The following is a 16151-nucleotide window of genomic DNA, read 5'->3' as shown; positions in this document are numbered from 1 at the left end:
AACACCCACACGGCAGCCCGCAACTGTCCTTAACTCCAGTGATGCCTTCTTCTTACCTCCATGGGCACGAGGAACACATGAGGTGCACAGACTACATGTAAGCAAAACACCCCTACACATTAAAAAAATCTAAATAGAATAATAATAAAAGAAAGAAGAAAAACAAAGCACAAAGACGTGTGGCTGTTAGCTATGTGAAGCCAACAGGAAGTCTCTGGTAGGTGAAGGGCTTCCTTCACAAGCCATTCCAGGTCCCGATAGTGAGTAACCCTTGCACTGTGTACCCCAGGCCTTCGGAGACGGAGGCCCTGAAGTCAATCCCATCGACTCCTTTTCCCACTTTCCTCTACTCCACATTTTTATAGCAGAAGAATCGAGTCCGAATACGCCTGAGCCAGCCAACGAGCCGAGGAAGAGGCAGGGTGGGACTCATCCAGGCTTGGCTTCGGCAGCCTTCGACATCACTCGTCAAGCCAGGCTGCCACTGCTCAGGGACCAGAGCTCCAGAAAGCCTGTACCAGGCTATGCCAGGGCACAGGAACAACCACATATTGGAAAGAGTATGAAAGAATCCACCGTAGGGACGCACAGCTGCCACCAACGCTCCCCAAGGACACACTCTTTCTGGGCCAAGAAAAGCTAGGTGCACATCCCTGAAACAGCAGGCAGAGGATTCCTGTGTTCAGAACCCAGCCAAGCACAGTGCTGACAGCCAGCCATGTGTGCTGCCAGCTACCAACAGCTGGGCTCTAGTCAAGGCAGGGAGGGAGCAGAAGAAAACCCACCTCCCAAGGCTTTCAATGCAAGGACAGAGGACAGATGGAGAACACAGCTGGCTTTGAAGAAACGTCTGGCATCACCATCAACAGAGAACTGATCCTGGCTACTCAGAAGTCACCGTCACACCTGAGAGCTACAGTAGGGTGTTTCCCGATGTCACCTCAGATGCACAGAACACACCAAAGGTAGTGTAGGCATTCCCACGTGGTGAATATGACCATCTTACCTCATCTCCTTCCTCTCCTTTTTCCACTCCTGCAAAACCAGCTGTGACTCAGCATCTCTGTGGACCTGCCAGGACATAAAGCAACGGTTTCCAACAAACTCATCAGCAAGACAGTAAGAATTTCTTAATGGGCAACTTTTCCTGAAGCAATCCTAGCCCTTAAGTCTAATAGGCAGGCACTTGTGTGAAGTAATGCGTTTTCCCAAGTGAAACCCTGGCTTCTTGACACACAGACACAGAGAAGCTTCAGTTGTCTGTTATTAGAAGCCTGACTTAGGGCTGGAGATGGCTCAACAGAAAAAGACACCTGCCACCAGGCTTATCCCTGGTGGAAAGACAGAACCAACTCCTACCAGATGTCCTCTTACCTCACACAAATGAGGTGGCATGTGCGCGCGCACACACACACACACACACACACGGTTAAATCTAAGAACATGGCCTAACAATTAAGATGTAAAATTATGAAGACATAAAACTGTTACTGAAGGCTATGTCCAAACACAATGCATTTACACCCACATATGTATGGTAGGTGTGCTGACCCATTATACCCATGTCTTGTGTGATAAATACACATTACATGATACCCACTGCCCTTCCTCCCCGAGTAGCAACCCAATGGCTGAGAAGTGGGCGTGGTGTGCATGGCAGTGTATCCACTGATTCTAAGCCCACGACATCTGGAAATCAGCAGTGACATGTTTAACTTACAAGAGAACAGGACTCAGATGTCCTTAATTTTCATATCCCTGATGTCACATTAGCTTTGATGAAAAGGAAATGTGAGGGAGTTTCCTGATGAGTCAAATATGAGCAAATGGCTAAAAACAAGTGACAGACAACTCCCCACAAGCCAGTATGTGGGGACATCACCGAGGTTCTCACTGCTAAATAGCAACAGTGAAGCCAGAGTTAGGGCCGTCAAAGCTATACAGAGAAATCCTGTCTTGAAAACAACAACAACAACAAAAACAATAGCTTTAACAATATCTATAAACATTATTTAAAACTTATGAAGTCTTTATTTCCGAAATCTTCCATTTCATATTTTTTGACCACTTAACCGTAGACAACGAAAGTAAAAAAAACACAGAAATAAGACTGTCACAGAGTGTCAGCCCCACCAGGGAGCAAGCATTCCAGGGTGGGGCCGGAGCCCAGACCCAGGCATCACAAGGCCTGGAGCCGAGCCGCACTGTATCAGTTTATGACCTCGGACATGTCACTAACCTCTCACAACCCAGCCTCCTTATTCTACAGTGAGACACACACGGGACAGCTGTGGCTGAATGCTGTACACCATGCAAACCCTTGGCACAATGGCAGGCACATAAAGAACCACCACCAAGTGACAGACGCAGCCTCAGCAGCGTCAGGCCGGACCTGACAGCCAGTATTTTTAGAAAACCACCTCAGAGCAAAACAAACCCTGGTGAGAAAAGCCAAGAGCCAAGGTCTCAAGAGCCTCCCAGAACCCAGGCCTGGAGGACGTGCGGGGCCCCATGTACTGGAATGTGCACCCTGGGAGAGAGGACAGGTCTGCCCTGCCTCTCCCCAAAGCTTGGCAGCATAATCTGTGGGCAGCAGGCCATGACCAGAAGCTGCAGGTGTGCCAGCCAAGTGCGGCCGTCTGTGCCACTGAAAACTAGAAGCATCTTCACTCACATACACGGAGGAGCAGCACAAACGAAGAATACAGGTGGCTCATGAGACGGGGCGGGAAGAGCCCTGAAACACAGGGGCAACAGCTTGGGCTAGGAAATGAGTGTGACACAAGCATCCTGTCCTAACTGCCCCAAACTGGCTGCATGACTTGCCACTGAACTCGGGAAAACAGCTAATCACACTGCCGGCCACTGGAGGCTAACCCAGGGTCCCAACCTGCTTTGTGACTCTGGTGGCTACACTGGTGCGTTCGTTCCAAAAGACCCTTCATTTTACAGATGGGGGACTGAGGACCATGCAATGGAGTTCCGTGGTTATCCAAAGCATGGAGGGCGGCCCCGGACAACTAAGTGGGGACCAGTGGGCAGATTTGCACCAACTAAGGAACAAAATAGCACCTACCTTTAAGGCCCTGCAAAGGCTCCCAGGGACATTTGTAAAGGTCCCCTCAAGGGGAAAGAGCAAGACAACCACCAGCCAAGTCTATAGTCTGTGAGAACAACTTAAACCTTACACTTCATAATTACGCAGAAAATGCAGGACATCATTTCAACACAACTTTTTTTCTTGGTTTTTCAAGATAGGGTTTCTCTGTGTAGGTTTGTAAACGGCCAGCCTCTGCCTCCCAAGTGCTGGGATTAAAGGCGTGCGCCACCACCGCCCAGCCAGACATCATTTTCATCAGGAGCTATCTTTAGACTTAAAAGAAAAAAGAAAGAGAGAGAAAACACAAAGGCAATAGCAACACCCCAACCTGCATCTGCTCCAGGAGGCCAGTCAAGGTCTGCAGCCAGGTCATGGTCTGAATGTACTGCTCCGTGTTCATGATTCTGAGCTCTGACCGCAGTTCCGGGATGATCGCCCCAGTACGCCAGCCATGCTTCAGGGTCAGATCCTGATCACAAAGCCACAGGATGCCAAAATCAGTCCCCTCAGAGCCAAGTGTGTGTGTTACCTCTCCCAGACAAGGGAGGTAGGTATGGGCTCAGTCACTCTTTAATTGTAGCGATTACTTATTAACCAAGTTGAATGAGATGAGTTACACGTAATTAAAACCATTTGGCCTCAGGTTTTGACTACTTCACCCAGAGAGTCGCTGTTCTGGAAATAACAGCTAAGAATCACAGCTGCTTCGGAGACTGGGGGGAAAGTTGGGGTGCTGGTGGCATGGAACCCCTAACCATGGTCTGTGAGGTCAGACACAGGGAAAGGCCCAACCCAAATGCTCTAAATGGTCCTCAGTGGAGCTGGGTGAGGTACCCCCGAACTGTAGTACCCACCATCCAGCACTAAGTCAACATTTCCAGGGCAGCTTGAGCTACACCGTGAGATGCGGTCTCAAAACCACAAGGACTGGGAATGGAGATCTGTGGTAGAGCACTTGCCTAGCAAGCACAAGGCCCTGGGTTCAATCCCCAGCACTGGGCACTCATGGGGCGTGTCCTTTAGTCAATACTGCAGAACTTCCCAGACCTCTGGGGGACATCTAGCATGTTCCAGGACCTCTGGGCTACAGAACCTCGTCTGATGTGGGCAGATAATGCAAGCATACTTGAATGCATTCTTATTCCACATATCATAACCCCTTGAGTTCACGACAGGCCAAGGTATCAGTTTTGTTTTAAAAAAAAAATGACCATCCCAAGGGCTATGTGACGCCTTCTCCAGCCCCCCCCCCCTCCCCGCCAGAAGTGACAGCTGGCTAAGCACATCATGTGCCCTCTTGAAGCTTTTTGACATGTTGGTAAAAGGGAAAGAAAGGCTCCTGGCATTTAGTGCTTATAGTGTTTGCAAGGGAGGAGTTCTCTTATTAAATCTTTGAGTTCACTTCTAATTGCCATCATTTCAAAGAGCAAAATAAAAGCTATCTTTTCACAACTCTGATCTTTCCTGTTTTGTAAAATGAGACACGGAAAACTGTGACCACCTGACCACCCCACCCCCCCCACCCCCCCACCCCCCCACCCCCGGCCAGCTTCTAAGGAAAGCATAAAGATTATGTCACAGGAAAGAGAAGCCCTACTAGGTGTAAGAACATGGCAGTCCCCACCGAGGAACACGGATCCTCACCGCCAGGTCACTGTATATGTGGTCACCAAAATACAGCACTCTGGAGCCTCTCCATCCAGTGAGCTTCAAAAATTCATACAAATTACCCTGCAATAAAACAAGAGCATAGGTCATTACAGGTCAGAAACCTAGTACCCCATAGTCTACGACACCCATGCTTTAAAACTTACAAAAACTGTGCTTAACTCTCATGATTTGTTGTAAATATCAATATGTAAAGCTAAAAGCACACCCATGGAAAATCTTTTAGACGTTCTTTGATGCCAAAATGTACTCTGAACAAAATTTCACAGTCAGGTCTGATGGCACAGGACTTTAGTCCCAGACCTCAGGAGACTGAGTTAGGAGGATCTCTGTGAGTTGAAGACCAGCCTGGTCGACATATCCCAGGCTAGCCAGGACTACACAGTGAGACTGTCGCAAAAACAACATTGCAGAGTACATAAGTCCCTTTTCTGAGAACATCATTCCATATAAGTGACTTTTAATGTTGTTGTGATTACCACAATTGATTCCTTCTGCCTGTGCCCTGGCAGGGGGTAGTCATGGCATCACCATTCTGAAAACATTCTTACAGGGAGTTTTATTGGCCACATCTAAATCTTCTAAGTTGTTAGAAGTAAAATGCCTGAATTAAAACTAATTTTTCAAGGCCTAGAGAACACACCCAACGTTAAATCTAGCAGGGTATCACAAACACACCAAGAATGTCCCGTAAAGAAAACAACTCCAGTAACGTAAAAACAGTCAGCATAGCCCAATCTCCTGACAGCCTTATATGATGATGTCAAAGTGTTTAAAACTGCACAGAAACTGTCTCTCAGCAGGAATATGTTGGAGGAATAATAGACCAAGATCAATGCTCCTCAGAGAGAAATCTCTAGGGTTTACAACTGACCCAACATTTTACAGAGGAAAATACTTTCAGAAACAGTCACCATTGAGGTCAGGGGAATACCAGCATACTGAAACTACCCTGATGTGGCCTAAGTTTTACCATCTAATTATAAGCAGCCAGTCAGGGGCGGATGGTCCCGAGCGCCTGGACGGTCTCAGCACTGGCAGCCCTGTGGGTACAACGGGGACACAGATACCTGCTTGTAGATCTGCCCTTTCTGGAGCTTGTGGATTTTATCCCAGAGCAAGACGCCTTTCTCGTTCACCTTCCGGAAAGGTCTAACAACAGAGAAGGACAACACTACTAGAACATGTGGTAATAGTAAAGACTGTCCACTCCACAAAATACTAAACAAGGACGTGAAGCGGCTCTTGAACCCCAAAACTCACTGCATTCTCTGGCTCCAATTCCATATTGTGCAGACCCCACCACAAACCTAGCACCCCCAAGTAGGTAATGAAGAATAAGGGGGAAAAAAAGAATTCTAGGGTTTCCCTTGGCAAGTTTCCCTAGGGCACTTGGCAGTGCAGAGAGCATCTACTTCACAAGGGAAGCCTACAGGGACCCTGCTGCCACCCCGTGTCTGACGCCAGGCGGCGGGCAGGGGCACTGGCTATGACGGGGCTGGAGGTAGCCCCACCCCTCACCCGAGGCATCCCCCACCCGTGGGACTCGGGGGGCCCTTTGTGAGTAATTGCTGCTCCAGTCACAGAAATAGAAGCTCGCTGTAGGTATCAAAACCCAGTTTCCCTTTTCTGAGGAACATGACGGTCTTAGTACACTTTTATTTCTATCTCCCTTCTTTTAATCCTGTCAGCAATCTCTCGTGTGGTGTGACGTCATAGTCTTAGACACACTGGCAGTAAGACATGCCGGCTGCTTTTACTCGCCAAATTCGTCACCTTTAAGGGCTGCTTAACATTTCCTCACATGGCTATTCTGAATTAACGAGTCATCCTCAACCGTTGGGCTTTTATAAATAACAGAAGAAATGGGAATGTCTCAGCTGTTGTTGCAGACATTCAGAATAAGGGGAAAAGGCTTGCTATATTGAGAGTCTCTCCCAGGAAGAGCCAGGGCCCTGACCCCTCCACTATGGACCAACAGTCAGAAAAGCTTGGGTGAAGGGAGGCTCCGCTTTCACAGGAATCTAAGAACTCAAGGCCCTGGCCTCCACCTCATTCTCTACGCTTGGTTTGGGGCTTTGCCATGACGACTCCTAGGACCCTGGAACTTAGCATCCCCAAAGGAATGTACACATGCTACACTAACTTCAGGTGCCACATTAGGGTCCTTGGAACTACCACAGGAAAGGCTGCTGGTCACCAACCACAGACCAGGAAGGTCTGAGAAACCCTTCCCAAACTAGGCCATTAGACAGGGAGAAGCTATACGTAGAATACTATCCCAAGAATCCTCAGCAACGTGGGTCTCTAGGAGTGGGGGCCACCTACTCTGTCTCCAGGTTAAATGACATTTTAACTCTCTCGTGCTGACCACAACTTCTCTTCACCCCCTCCCCCAAGCTCTGGAGGCAGGAGGACATTACATAAGATATGGCTGAGCCTTGTACTGACGGCAGAGAGTTCTGCAAACTCCAGTTGCAATTTTAAATGCACCAATTTAGCTTTATTTCAAGAAATGCCACCAGGCAGCCTGGCACCAGTGGGGTGGGGGAGGGGGGCTCTCTTATACTTCTCAAGGCGTCCAGAGCCAGAGGCTTACTTTACTGCGTGCTATTAATCCTTGTTCTCCATGGTAGTCTATCAGCTCTTAAAGGCCGACTCTGATGTCCACAGCAGGCCACACTGAACGGAGAATGCTGTGTATGTGGACGTGCCACCTTGCCCAAAGCTGAGTGTTAGACAGGTTACACAGCAGAAGCTGTGTCTTAGATGCTTACGATTCTGCGACAGGATTGCACTAAAGCAATGCTGTGTATTCACAGCATTGCACTCCAGTCCCCCGCACCTGGGCCTCACCTCCGCTTGTCATTGAAGAAGTTCGGTTTCTCGGCCTGAACTATGACCACATCGAACAGGTCCCGCCAGTCCTTCCCCACAATATAGTGCATGCCTTTGTCCCTGGAACAGGGCAGACAGGTGAGCTGACGTCAAAGGCACAAACTTTTTAAATTTCTTGCACACTATTTCTTTCCAGCTGCGGAGACGGATGGCGTTTGAGCCATGAGCCAGCTGCTGGTTGCGGGACGGGACTTACACAAAGCTGCTGGGGCTGTTGGTGATGAGGAACATCTTCTTGCCGTGGGCGGCCAATTTAGCCAGCACCGCCCGGGTCTGCTCGGCGTAACAGATGTACTTCTCTAAGAATAAGGGAAAAGTTCACAGGGTCGGGATGATAGCAGTGTCCTAGGCACAGTGGGAAACTCAAGTCCAAGAGAGGTTGTCTCAGGGAAGCAGTGAGCGCCCAGTGTACTGGAAACAAAGACACACACACACACACCACTGACGGGGGTGGTGTGTGCAGCTGCCATCACCTCTCAGAATTAGGCTGACAGGCACCAGATTCTAGAACAGAGAGGAGACATCTTCACTGCCAGGTTCCGGGTCCTTAAACAATACCCAGAAGACACCTGTGGTCCCTGCTCAGCCCCTGGGGTGTGGCGTTTAAACGCCCACACAGCGTGCTGCAAACGCAGCTGAGTACGTACCAATGTCTGCCTCGATGGCTCGGTACATTATTCCTTTGATGTGAACGTCCCTGATGGAGTCCTGTCAAAAGGCAGGTTTGTCATCAGTAAAAAGGGGGCTGGAGTCAGCCCCAATGAAAGAGAAAGCATCAGCACTCACTTCTCTCTGAGGAGCCTGCCAGCCCCCAGCCCTGCACATCTCCACACTAGCCCATTGAGCCCAGGTGACACTTTAGGAAAAGCTTGTGTTTCCACGGTGACAAAGGCGGTTGCCAATGCCATTTCCAAAAGCCTCATTTCAAAACGTCATTGGTGCAATTCTGAAGCCCCACGTGACAAACAGTAGTTTACATGCAGGGCGGTGAACAAGTAAATGGCAGACAACTTGCAAGAAGCGGTCCCTGGCCTGCACCTCTCCCCACCTCTCGATGCACACAGTTCTGTAAGGCAAGTCAGAGGCGGAGGGACAAGAAAGACACCCCCTCTCTGGATGCTACCAATAGGGCAAAAACTGCCCAAGTGTCTGTCCCCAGGCAGCAACAGGTCCAACTGGCAGATGCAAGAAAGAGGAAGACAGAGAGTCCATTGTAGGCTCAGGGCTATGCCAGCATGGCCTCGCTAACTGTCACTGCAGAGTTCCGCTCGTGGGGTTGGGGACTGGAGCAGGCCCTTTGCAGGGCCATGGAGCAGGGGCATACATCTTCCGCTATTGGTGGACTTCTGTTAGAGTGGGTCACTCTGAGCTACTACCTTAATCTCAACGACCTTGAGCATAAGCCTGTTCTAATTCTATACAACACAGAAGCTAAAACTGCCTGGATTAAAAATCTAGGCTCTACCATTTACTAGCTGTGTGACCATGGGAAGACACTCAAACTCCCCATGTCTTGGGGGTCTTCAAATTGGGAGTGATGATAACAGTAATATTTACCTCCAGGCACCAATTCGAAGGTGTAGTGAGTTAATATAAGACCCCCAAAACAGAGACTAGAACATCATAAAGTCTACATAAGTGCTTGCTATAGTGAAAACTCATCCTTCATATAAACATTTCTCCTCTGTTACAAATGAGTCCTAAATATGGCATGTCTGTATGCAGAATAGGAGAATTAAAAATAAACATTCAAAATTAGACCACTTCTTATCCAAGTGATGCTGAGAAACTACAATGCATCCTTCACCTCTAAAACCCAGAAATCAAGACGATCAAAAATTTACACTGGGTTTGGGAACTGGACAGACAGCTCATTGGGTTAAGAGCACTGGTTTCTCTCCCAGGGAGCCGTGGTTTAATTCCTAATACCCACATATACATCATAATACACACATATACGTGCATGCGTGCTAGGTACAATGATGCCTTTGATCCTGGCACTAGGGAGGCAGACACTAAGTAGGTCTCTCTGTGAGTTCAAAGCCAGCCTGATCTACATAACAAGTACCAGGACAGTCAGGGCAACATAGAGAGAGACCAAGTCTTAAAAAAAAAATTGGGGTTATAATAAATAAATGAAATGAAATTATTGTTTCAAAACACACATGTATATATTTTTAATAACCACATTTCCAAGTAATTAACATTGTTTGAAATATTAACACATACATGCAAGTTATTGTACTGTTTTACATGTTATTTAGACCCCTAACGTCATGATAGACAAGTGCTAAATGAAAATAAATACAATAAAAAATAAATAAACATTTTAAAGAAAACTAGATTATATTTTAAAAATGTGAAAGTACTCTACTATTTTCTAGTTATTGAGAAAACTGACCCAACTTAACACATATAACTCTATAAACACAGTCCCTCACAGACACCGGTGGCCCCACAGAAGGGCCCCACCTAGACAGAGCTGGCCTTCTCTGGGAAGGCCCGGAGCCACCGCCCTGAAGTGGCCCTGCCCTCTGCACTCACCTTGACGTCTTTGTACAGATGCACGGGCTCATAGTCAATGTTGTTCTTCAGGAAGTGCTCGTTCACACAGGACAGCAGGGTCATCTCAGGCAGAGAGAAGATATCCATGAACTGCTTCATGGTGTTTCCGTGAGAACTCTGCAGGCCACATCACAAGGTGACAAGCAGCAAGAGGCTGCCAGGGGCTTCCAGAAATCCACACTTGTGCTGTAGCACCCGCCACACACACACACACACACACACACACACACACACGCAAACACACAGACACACGCACACGTGCACACACACATGCACACATGCACACACACATACACACGCAAACACAGACACACACACACACATACACACGCACACATAGGTGCGCACACACATATACACACACATACACACGCAAACGTGCACACACACATGCATGCACACACACACACACAGTCGAGCCCAGCACTTAAGTTCCTTTAGCTATAAGTACCCCCTCCCCAAAAGAGCACTTGGCTCTTATCAGCCTGTGCTTTTGAGAAGTAATTGGACCACAGGCTGGTTAACACCATCGGCAGGTTAATCTCTTGACTAACTCACAGCTGACTATTAAGAAGTAGGGCCCAGCTCCAGGAAGCAGGTGTATCTCAGCCCCTAAGCCCTTCTCTTTCTCCCCCTCAGCTTCCCCCTTTCCTCCATCCCTCCCTTCTAAACGATGTGCTGCCTCACCACAGCCCCAGAAGCATCAGAGCCATGATCTCTGAAACCAGAAGCCGAGCTACGTCCTTCCTTCCCTGAGACGTTTTCCAGCCATAAAACTGCCGGTTAAAGACTCAGGGGCTCTCCTTACCTTTCCATAAAAGTCACTCATCTGCTCCAAGGGCACGTGGGATCCCTCATACATGTCGATGACTTCTTCATCGGGGACAACACTGAGGCCTCTGGAAGAAAAAATACAGATGGTGTCATCATGCTGCTCAACTACAGAGAGCAACTTCTGACTTCTCTGCACTGGCGGGGCTTTCCCACTATGGCAGGAGACATGGCAGCCGCTAGAGCTAGCAGGCAGGATGTTACTGCTAGATCTCTGTCAGAAACAAGAACCAGATTTACAGCAAAAACTAATCCTACATGACATCTCCAATGTGCCAAAGCGGATTTCACCCGAGCACCCGGCTACCTGTGAGCTGTCCTTGGAGTTAGTTACTCTTCTTCCCACAGGAATGGTCACTTGCTTGCCTCTAAGTTAGCAAAAGTAGGAAGCATCACATCAGGGTTAAATAAATCCAGGCTCTCCACAGCTCTCAACCCTGTGATGCCAGGCTTCCCAAGGCCTTGCTCTGGGTGGAGAATTTCACACATTTGAGCAGAGTAAGGCTTGTCTCAGTGTCTAATTCATTCTTCCTGCGTTAGTGTCCCCTGCATGGAGTGCTGAGGCTAAATGGATTAAACTCATGCCCTAGGGCAGGAAACTCAGTGAGAGGAGGCTATGTGATGTAGAGCCACCTTCCATCTGTGCACACCCCTTATCTGCTTGCCCTGGCAAATTAATCCAGTTCCTGCATATCTAGGGGAAAGGTCATTCTGGCCTCTGCCACCAGCAAACTGAGCAAGTGTCTCGTGCTCACCTGGAGCTGCTCATCCCAGAGGGCTGCTCTGCCACCCTTCTCCAGGGTGAGCACTCCAGGGACAGGACCAGTACTTAGGAAACTGCAGGGGACCCCGCAACCTTCCTCAGGGGCAAGTCAGTCAGCACAAGTTCCAACAAGCTGCTTAGGTACAAAGCAACCCGACAGTAAGACGCACACAGGAAGTAGTTTGTGCTCTGACGGTGATGTCCAGTCTCCACTCCCCATAGTAGGGTTAAAAGCACCCAGTACATTCCAGACATTTTCACTGACTGATCTGTCTGTTACAACTCCTAGCCTTTGAGAACAAAGAACAGTGTGCTCCAGCAATCAGATAAGGTCTGGGAACAAACCGGATCCTTCTAGACTGACCTAGGAGAACAGCTCTTGCAAAGCAGCGTCGGCAGAACCACAGGAGAAAAGAGAGCAAGGAAAAAGCAAACTCATGAGGTAAGAGTCGATCTCTGTCTCGGCCTCTCTCTCTCTCTCTCTCTCTCTCTCTCTCTCTCTCTCTCTCTCTCACACACACACACACACACACACACACACACACACACACACACACACACACCAGACCTACTATGGCATTTAAATTATTGGAAAGTACTCATGTATGACACATGACATTTTGAAAAAGCAGAGACACCTGGGCGGAAAAAGAAGCAAATAAAAGTGCAGTTATTACGTTTAAGGAAGGACAACCAGCAAACACGGTACAAGGAAGGGAGTGGAGGTGTGCATGTCTGCCTGTGAGTCCACAGGGTGAGGCCTACAGAGTCTGCACAAGGGTGACGACTGTAACAACCAGCTGAGGTCTCGTGAGGCAGGAGCAGACTGGAGCAGACGGGGGCAGACAGAGCCCAAAAGCTAAATCCTCAACTGCCTCAGCAGCGGCAAAGTCAGCGTCGGTATCTAACAAATCAAGAAACACGACCACACTGCCGGGGAATTATGTGTACATGCCTGTAGACATGTAGACATGTGCACGCTGAAGAAAATGGAGCCCTCAGTGCTGGGGTGCGGAGGCGGGGTCCAGGGCTGCCACCCTGCACCTGCAGACCTGCTTTACTCTGATAGAAAAAGTTACCAGAGTTTATGAGACAACATCTAAACTATAGCACGCGTGCCTTTTAAAGTGTAGGACACAAACTGAGACCACCCCGACCACTCCCTGAGCCCCTCCCCAGTAGACAATGTCAACATCTAAAACCCTTCATTCTAAGCCAGAGATGTCTACGAGCTCTGATAAAGAAGAAAAGGAGTCAATATCTGACCCCCTAATCCTCACAGAGAATGAGATGCTCCCTCACCCCGGCAGCCCCTACCAGAACCCTCCCTCCCTCAGTGTCCCAACCAGCCACCTCCCAATGGCTCCGCCCACAGCTTGAGGGCATGCGTGCCCTCCACACCTGCCACTCTGGGCTGCAGGGGCACAGCTGTGTAGCTTCTCAGCCACGCTCGAGTTCCTGAAGGCATTCCTGCAGCCAAACCCGCAGCGTCAGCATGCACCAGGCCTCGGCGTATATTCCTGAACACGTGAATGGGTGAGCTAAACCCTCAGCATGCACCAGGCCTCTCGTGTTCCTGACCAACTGAGTGTGAGCAGAGCATGGAGGATCCACGCAGAGCCACTCCCCTCATCCCTGGTCAGTTATCGGGGCCTGAAATGCAAACCCTAGGCTACACCTGTGAGGGCGAGGCCACTGACTCTTACCTGTAGACGGTTCCCATCTGGATGTAATGAAAAGCATCGATCTTCATCAACACTGCCTTTAGAAACATAAACACATGCACGCGTGTGAACAACAGTTTGCAGACAAAAGGAACAATCCATCCAAGGGTTGTTATAACCCTGTCAATATTACATCCCCCTAACTCAGTGGTTCTCAACCTTCCTTCTGCTGCCACCAACCATAAATGTACCCTTTGTACTTCAGAACTGTAGCCTTGCTATTGTTGTGAATTCTAACATAAATATCTGTGTTTTCTCATGGTCTTAGGGTAACCCCTGTGAAAGGGTCGTTCGGCCCCCAAAGGAGTCACGGCCCACAGGTTGAGAACCACTGCATGACGGTTTCCAAAAGCCTCGCCTACTAACTGGGGAGCCTTTTAAGGAAATGGCATGTGAGCAAAAGTGAAGGGAAAGAAAGTAGGGCAGCGGGCTCCCCCTCCAGCATGGCCAGGGTTAGCCACTCCCAAACAGCGCCTGGAATGCACACCTTCTTCCTAAGGCTCTTCCAACTGGCTCTACCGAATGAATTTGAGTAATTTGGTTCTGCAACCCCACAGAACTCCATCCCAAAGCACTAGCCAAGGGAAAAGCACCAGCAGTTCTATGAGGTAGCATTTTATGTCCAGCACCATGAAACCACAGAAAAACGGGAGCTCAAACTCACCCGCTGCACGTCATAGTGGAGTCCACGGATGGCGAAGTTTGGGTCATACTCATACTTCCTGATCTCTGCAGGGTACTGAGAGAGAACAGAGGGCATATGGCTAAGTGAACCATGGAAGAAGAGGACGGGCGTGGCGGAGGCTCCTAGGATCAAAGCACCTGGGAAACTGAGGCAGAAGGATCAGGAGTTCAAGGTTATTCTCAACTACACACCCAGTTCAAGGCTAGCCTGGGCTACCTGAGTCCCTTCTCAAAAAGAAAAAAGAAAGAAAAGAAAGCATTAAGTTCAGGACGGGCACAGATCTGCCCTGTACAAAAGCTCCAAAGTCCTTACACATTGGTAAGAAAATGACACCAACAGGGACAGACCACAACTTGGTCCTGTTTCTCCATCCTGCCCTGGGTCCTGTTAGTCCAGGCTGAGGTAAGGCCTCATCCCCTTGAATCCTAATTCCTCAATGGTCAACCCTAACGGGCGACCTAATAGGATCTGGTACCACCATGGAGACAAGCTTCTGGGCGTGTCTGAGGAGCTTCTAGATTGGGTTCACGGAGGAGCTAAGATCACCCTAGACATGGGCAGCACCATTCCACCGTGGTGAATAGAGAAAGTGGACTGGGCACCAGTATGTGGAATATTCCTGTACACTGTGCAAATACATGTTGTTGTGATTCGTTTTAATAAAGAAGCTGACTGGCCAATGGTCGGACAGGATAAGGTTAGGCAGGAGAGCCAAACTGAGGATGCTGGGAAGCAGGGCAGAGTCAGAGTCCGCAGCAGGCAAAGAGAAGTAAGATGGGCACGCCATACTGGGAAAAGGTACCAAGCCACATGGCAAAACATAGACAAGAAAATATGGATTAATTTAAATGTAAGAGGTAGCTAGTAACAAGCCTGAGCTATTGGCTGAGCACTTACAGTTAATACTAAACCTCTGTGTGGTTACTTGGGAGAGGCTTGCAGGACAGAAACTTCCACCCACACCAGCATTTCTTGCTGCTTTCTGATGTAATGTGACAGATGTAATGTGACCAGGTTGCGCCCACCCCCTCACCCCCCCACCCCCGTCTTGCTTCAAAGATGTCTCTGCCGTGATGGACTGTGCCCTCAGACTGGAAGCCAAAATAAACCCTCTCTTCCTTGTTTTTGTCAACAAGGCTTCCTCGGAATCCAGATGAGGTCTTTTCATGGAGCCTCCTTATCACAGTTCTCACCCGACTGTGCATGCTGGGGAGCCCCACAGTCCTGTCCCAGGGAATATTCTCGGCTGTGGCTTCCTTCCCTTTCCGCTGTCCTGAGAACACGCAGAGCTTTTGGGGACGGCCTGGTCCCTGCTAAGCACATATCCAGTCCCTCCTCCATACTGCATGAGGACCCAGGCACTTCCTCCCCTCAAACCCAGAACTGAGGGTGCCCACCTACCAGCGCCTGCTGCCTGTAGTGGCTGCCATGCCCATTTTACAGACATAAAAGCTAGACAGGCATCAAGATGCCCAGCGAGCCTGCCAAGCCACACTGCTTCCTGGAACCACCAGGCACGGCCCGCCTGGAGGCACATGGCAAGTTTTCAGGTTGGGCTGCACAAAGAACTGACTTGAATGTCACATTTGGGCTCATTTATCTTACACCTGTGTGTGTGCCAAGAAATCCCCAACCTGATATTTCTCCTCGTGGGTGTTCTCAAGGCTTCTGAACACCATGTACACTCTGCATATTTACTGAGACACTTGCCACAGCCCACACCAAACCAGCCATATTGATGTGGTTCTGCTCTGGAAGGAAGGCCAGGACGGCAGCGCCCCTGAAGTCCCCTCTAGCCCGGGATGGGGTCGGGAAGATGTGCTCAAGAGTCATGAGCATCTCTCAACCGCACTGCGCTAACCTCACTGCCCAGCATGAGGGAGACAGCACCTCCTGCCTGCTTAGGGTTCAGAGTCT

General features: G+C 49.2%; 1 protein-coding gene across 1 annotated transcript in view; it reads right to left on the bottom strand.

Moving 5' to 3' along the window:
* Nucleotides 1-16151, bottom strand: part of Nt5dc3 (5'-nucleotidase domain containing 3) — a 40551-nt gene that overhangs the window by 1361 nt on the left and 23039 nt on the right. Inside the window, exons 3-13 of the mRNA XM_051206218.1 lie at nucleotides 14214-14288; nucleotides 13532-13587; nucleotides 11040-11130; nucleotides 10211-10348; nucleotides 8314-8374; nucleotides 7863-7965; nucleotides 7625-7726; nucleotides 5839-5920; nucleotides 4745-4831; nucleotides 3429-3569; nucleotides 1007-1071 (exon numbers count right to left, since the gene is read on the bottom strand). Coding sequence (XP_051062175.1) covers nucleotides 1007-1071; nucleotides 3429-3569; nucleotides 4745-4831; nucleotides 5839-5920; nucleotides 7625-7726; nucleotides 7863-7965; nucleotides 8314-8374; nucleotides 10211-10348; nucleotides 11040-11130; nucleotides 13532-13587; nucleotides 14214-14288 — 1001 coding nt within the window. The remainder of the gene's footprint in view (nucleotides 1-1006; nucleotides 1072-3428; nucleotides 3570-4744; nucleotides 4832-5838; nucleotides 5921-7624; nucleotides 7727-7862; nucleotides 7966-8313; nucleotides 8375-10210; nucleotides 10349-11039; nucleotides 11131-13531; nucleotides 13588-14213; nucleotides 14289-16151) is intronic.

The sequence above is a fragment of the Phodopus roborovskii genome, unplaced genomic scaffold, assembly GCF_943737965.1.
Source record: "Phodopus roborovskii unplaced genomic scaffold, PHOROB, whole genome shotgun sequence".
Taxonomy (NCBI): Eukaryota; Metazoa; Chordata; class Mammalia; order Rodentia; family Cricetidae; genus Phodopus; species Phodopus roborovskii.
Note: the sequence above shows the minus strand (reverse complement) of the source record. Positions and strands in the feature narration are given on the sequence as shown.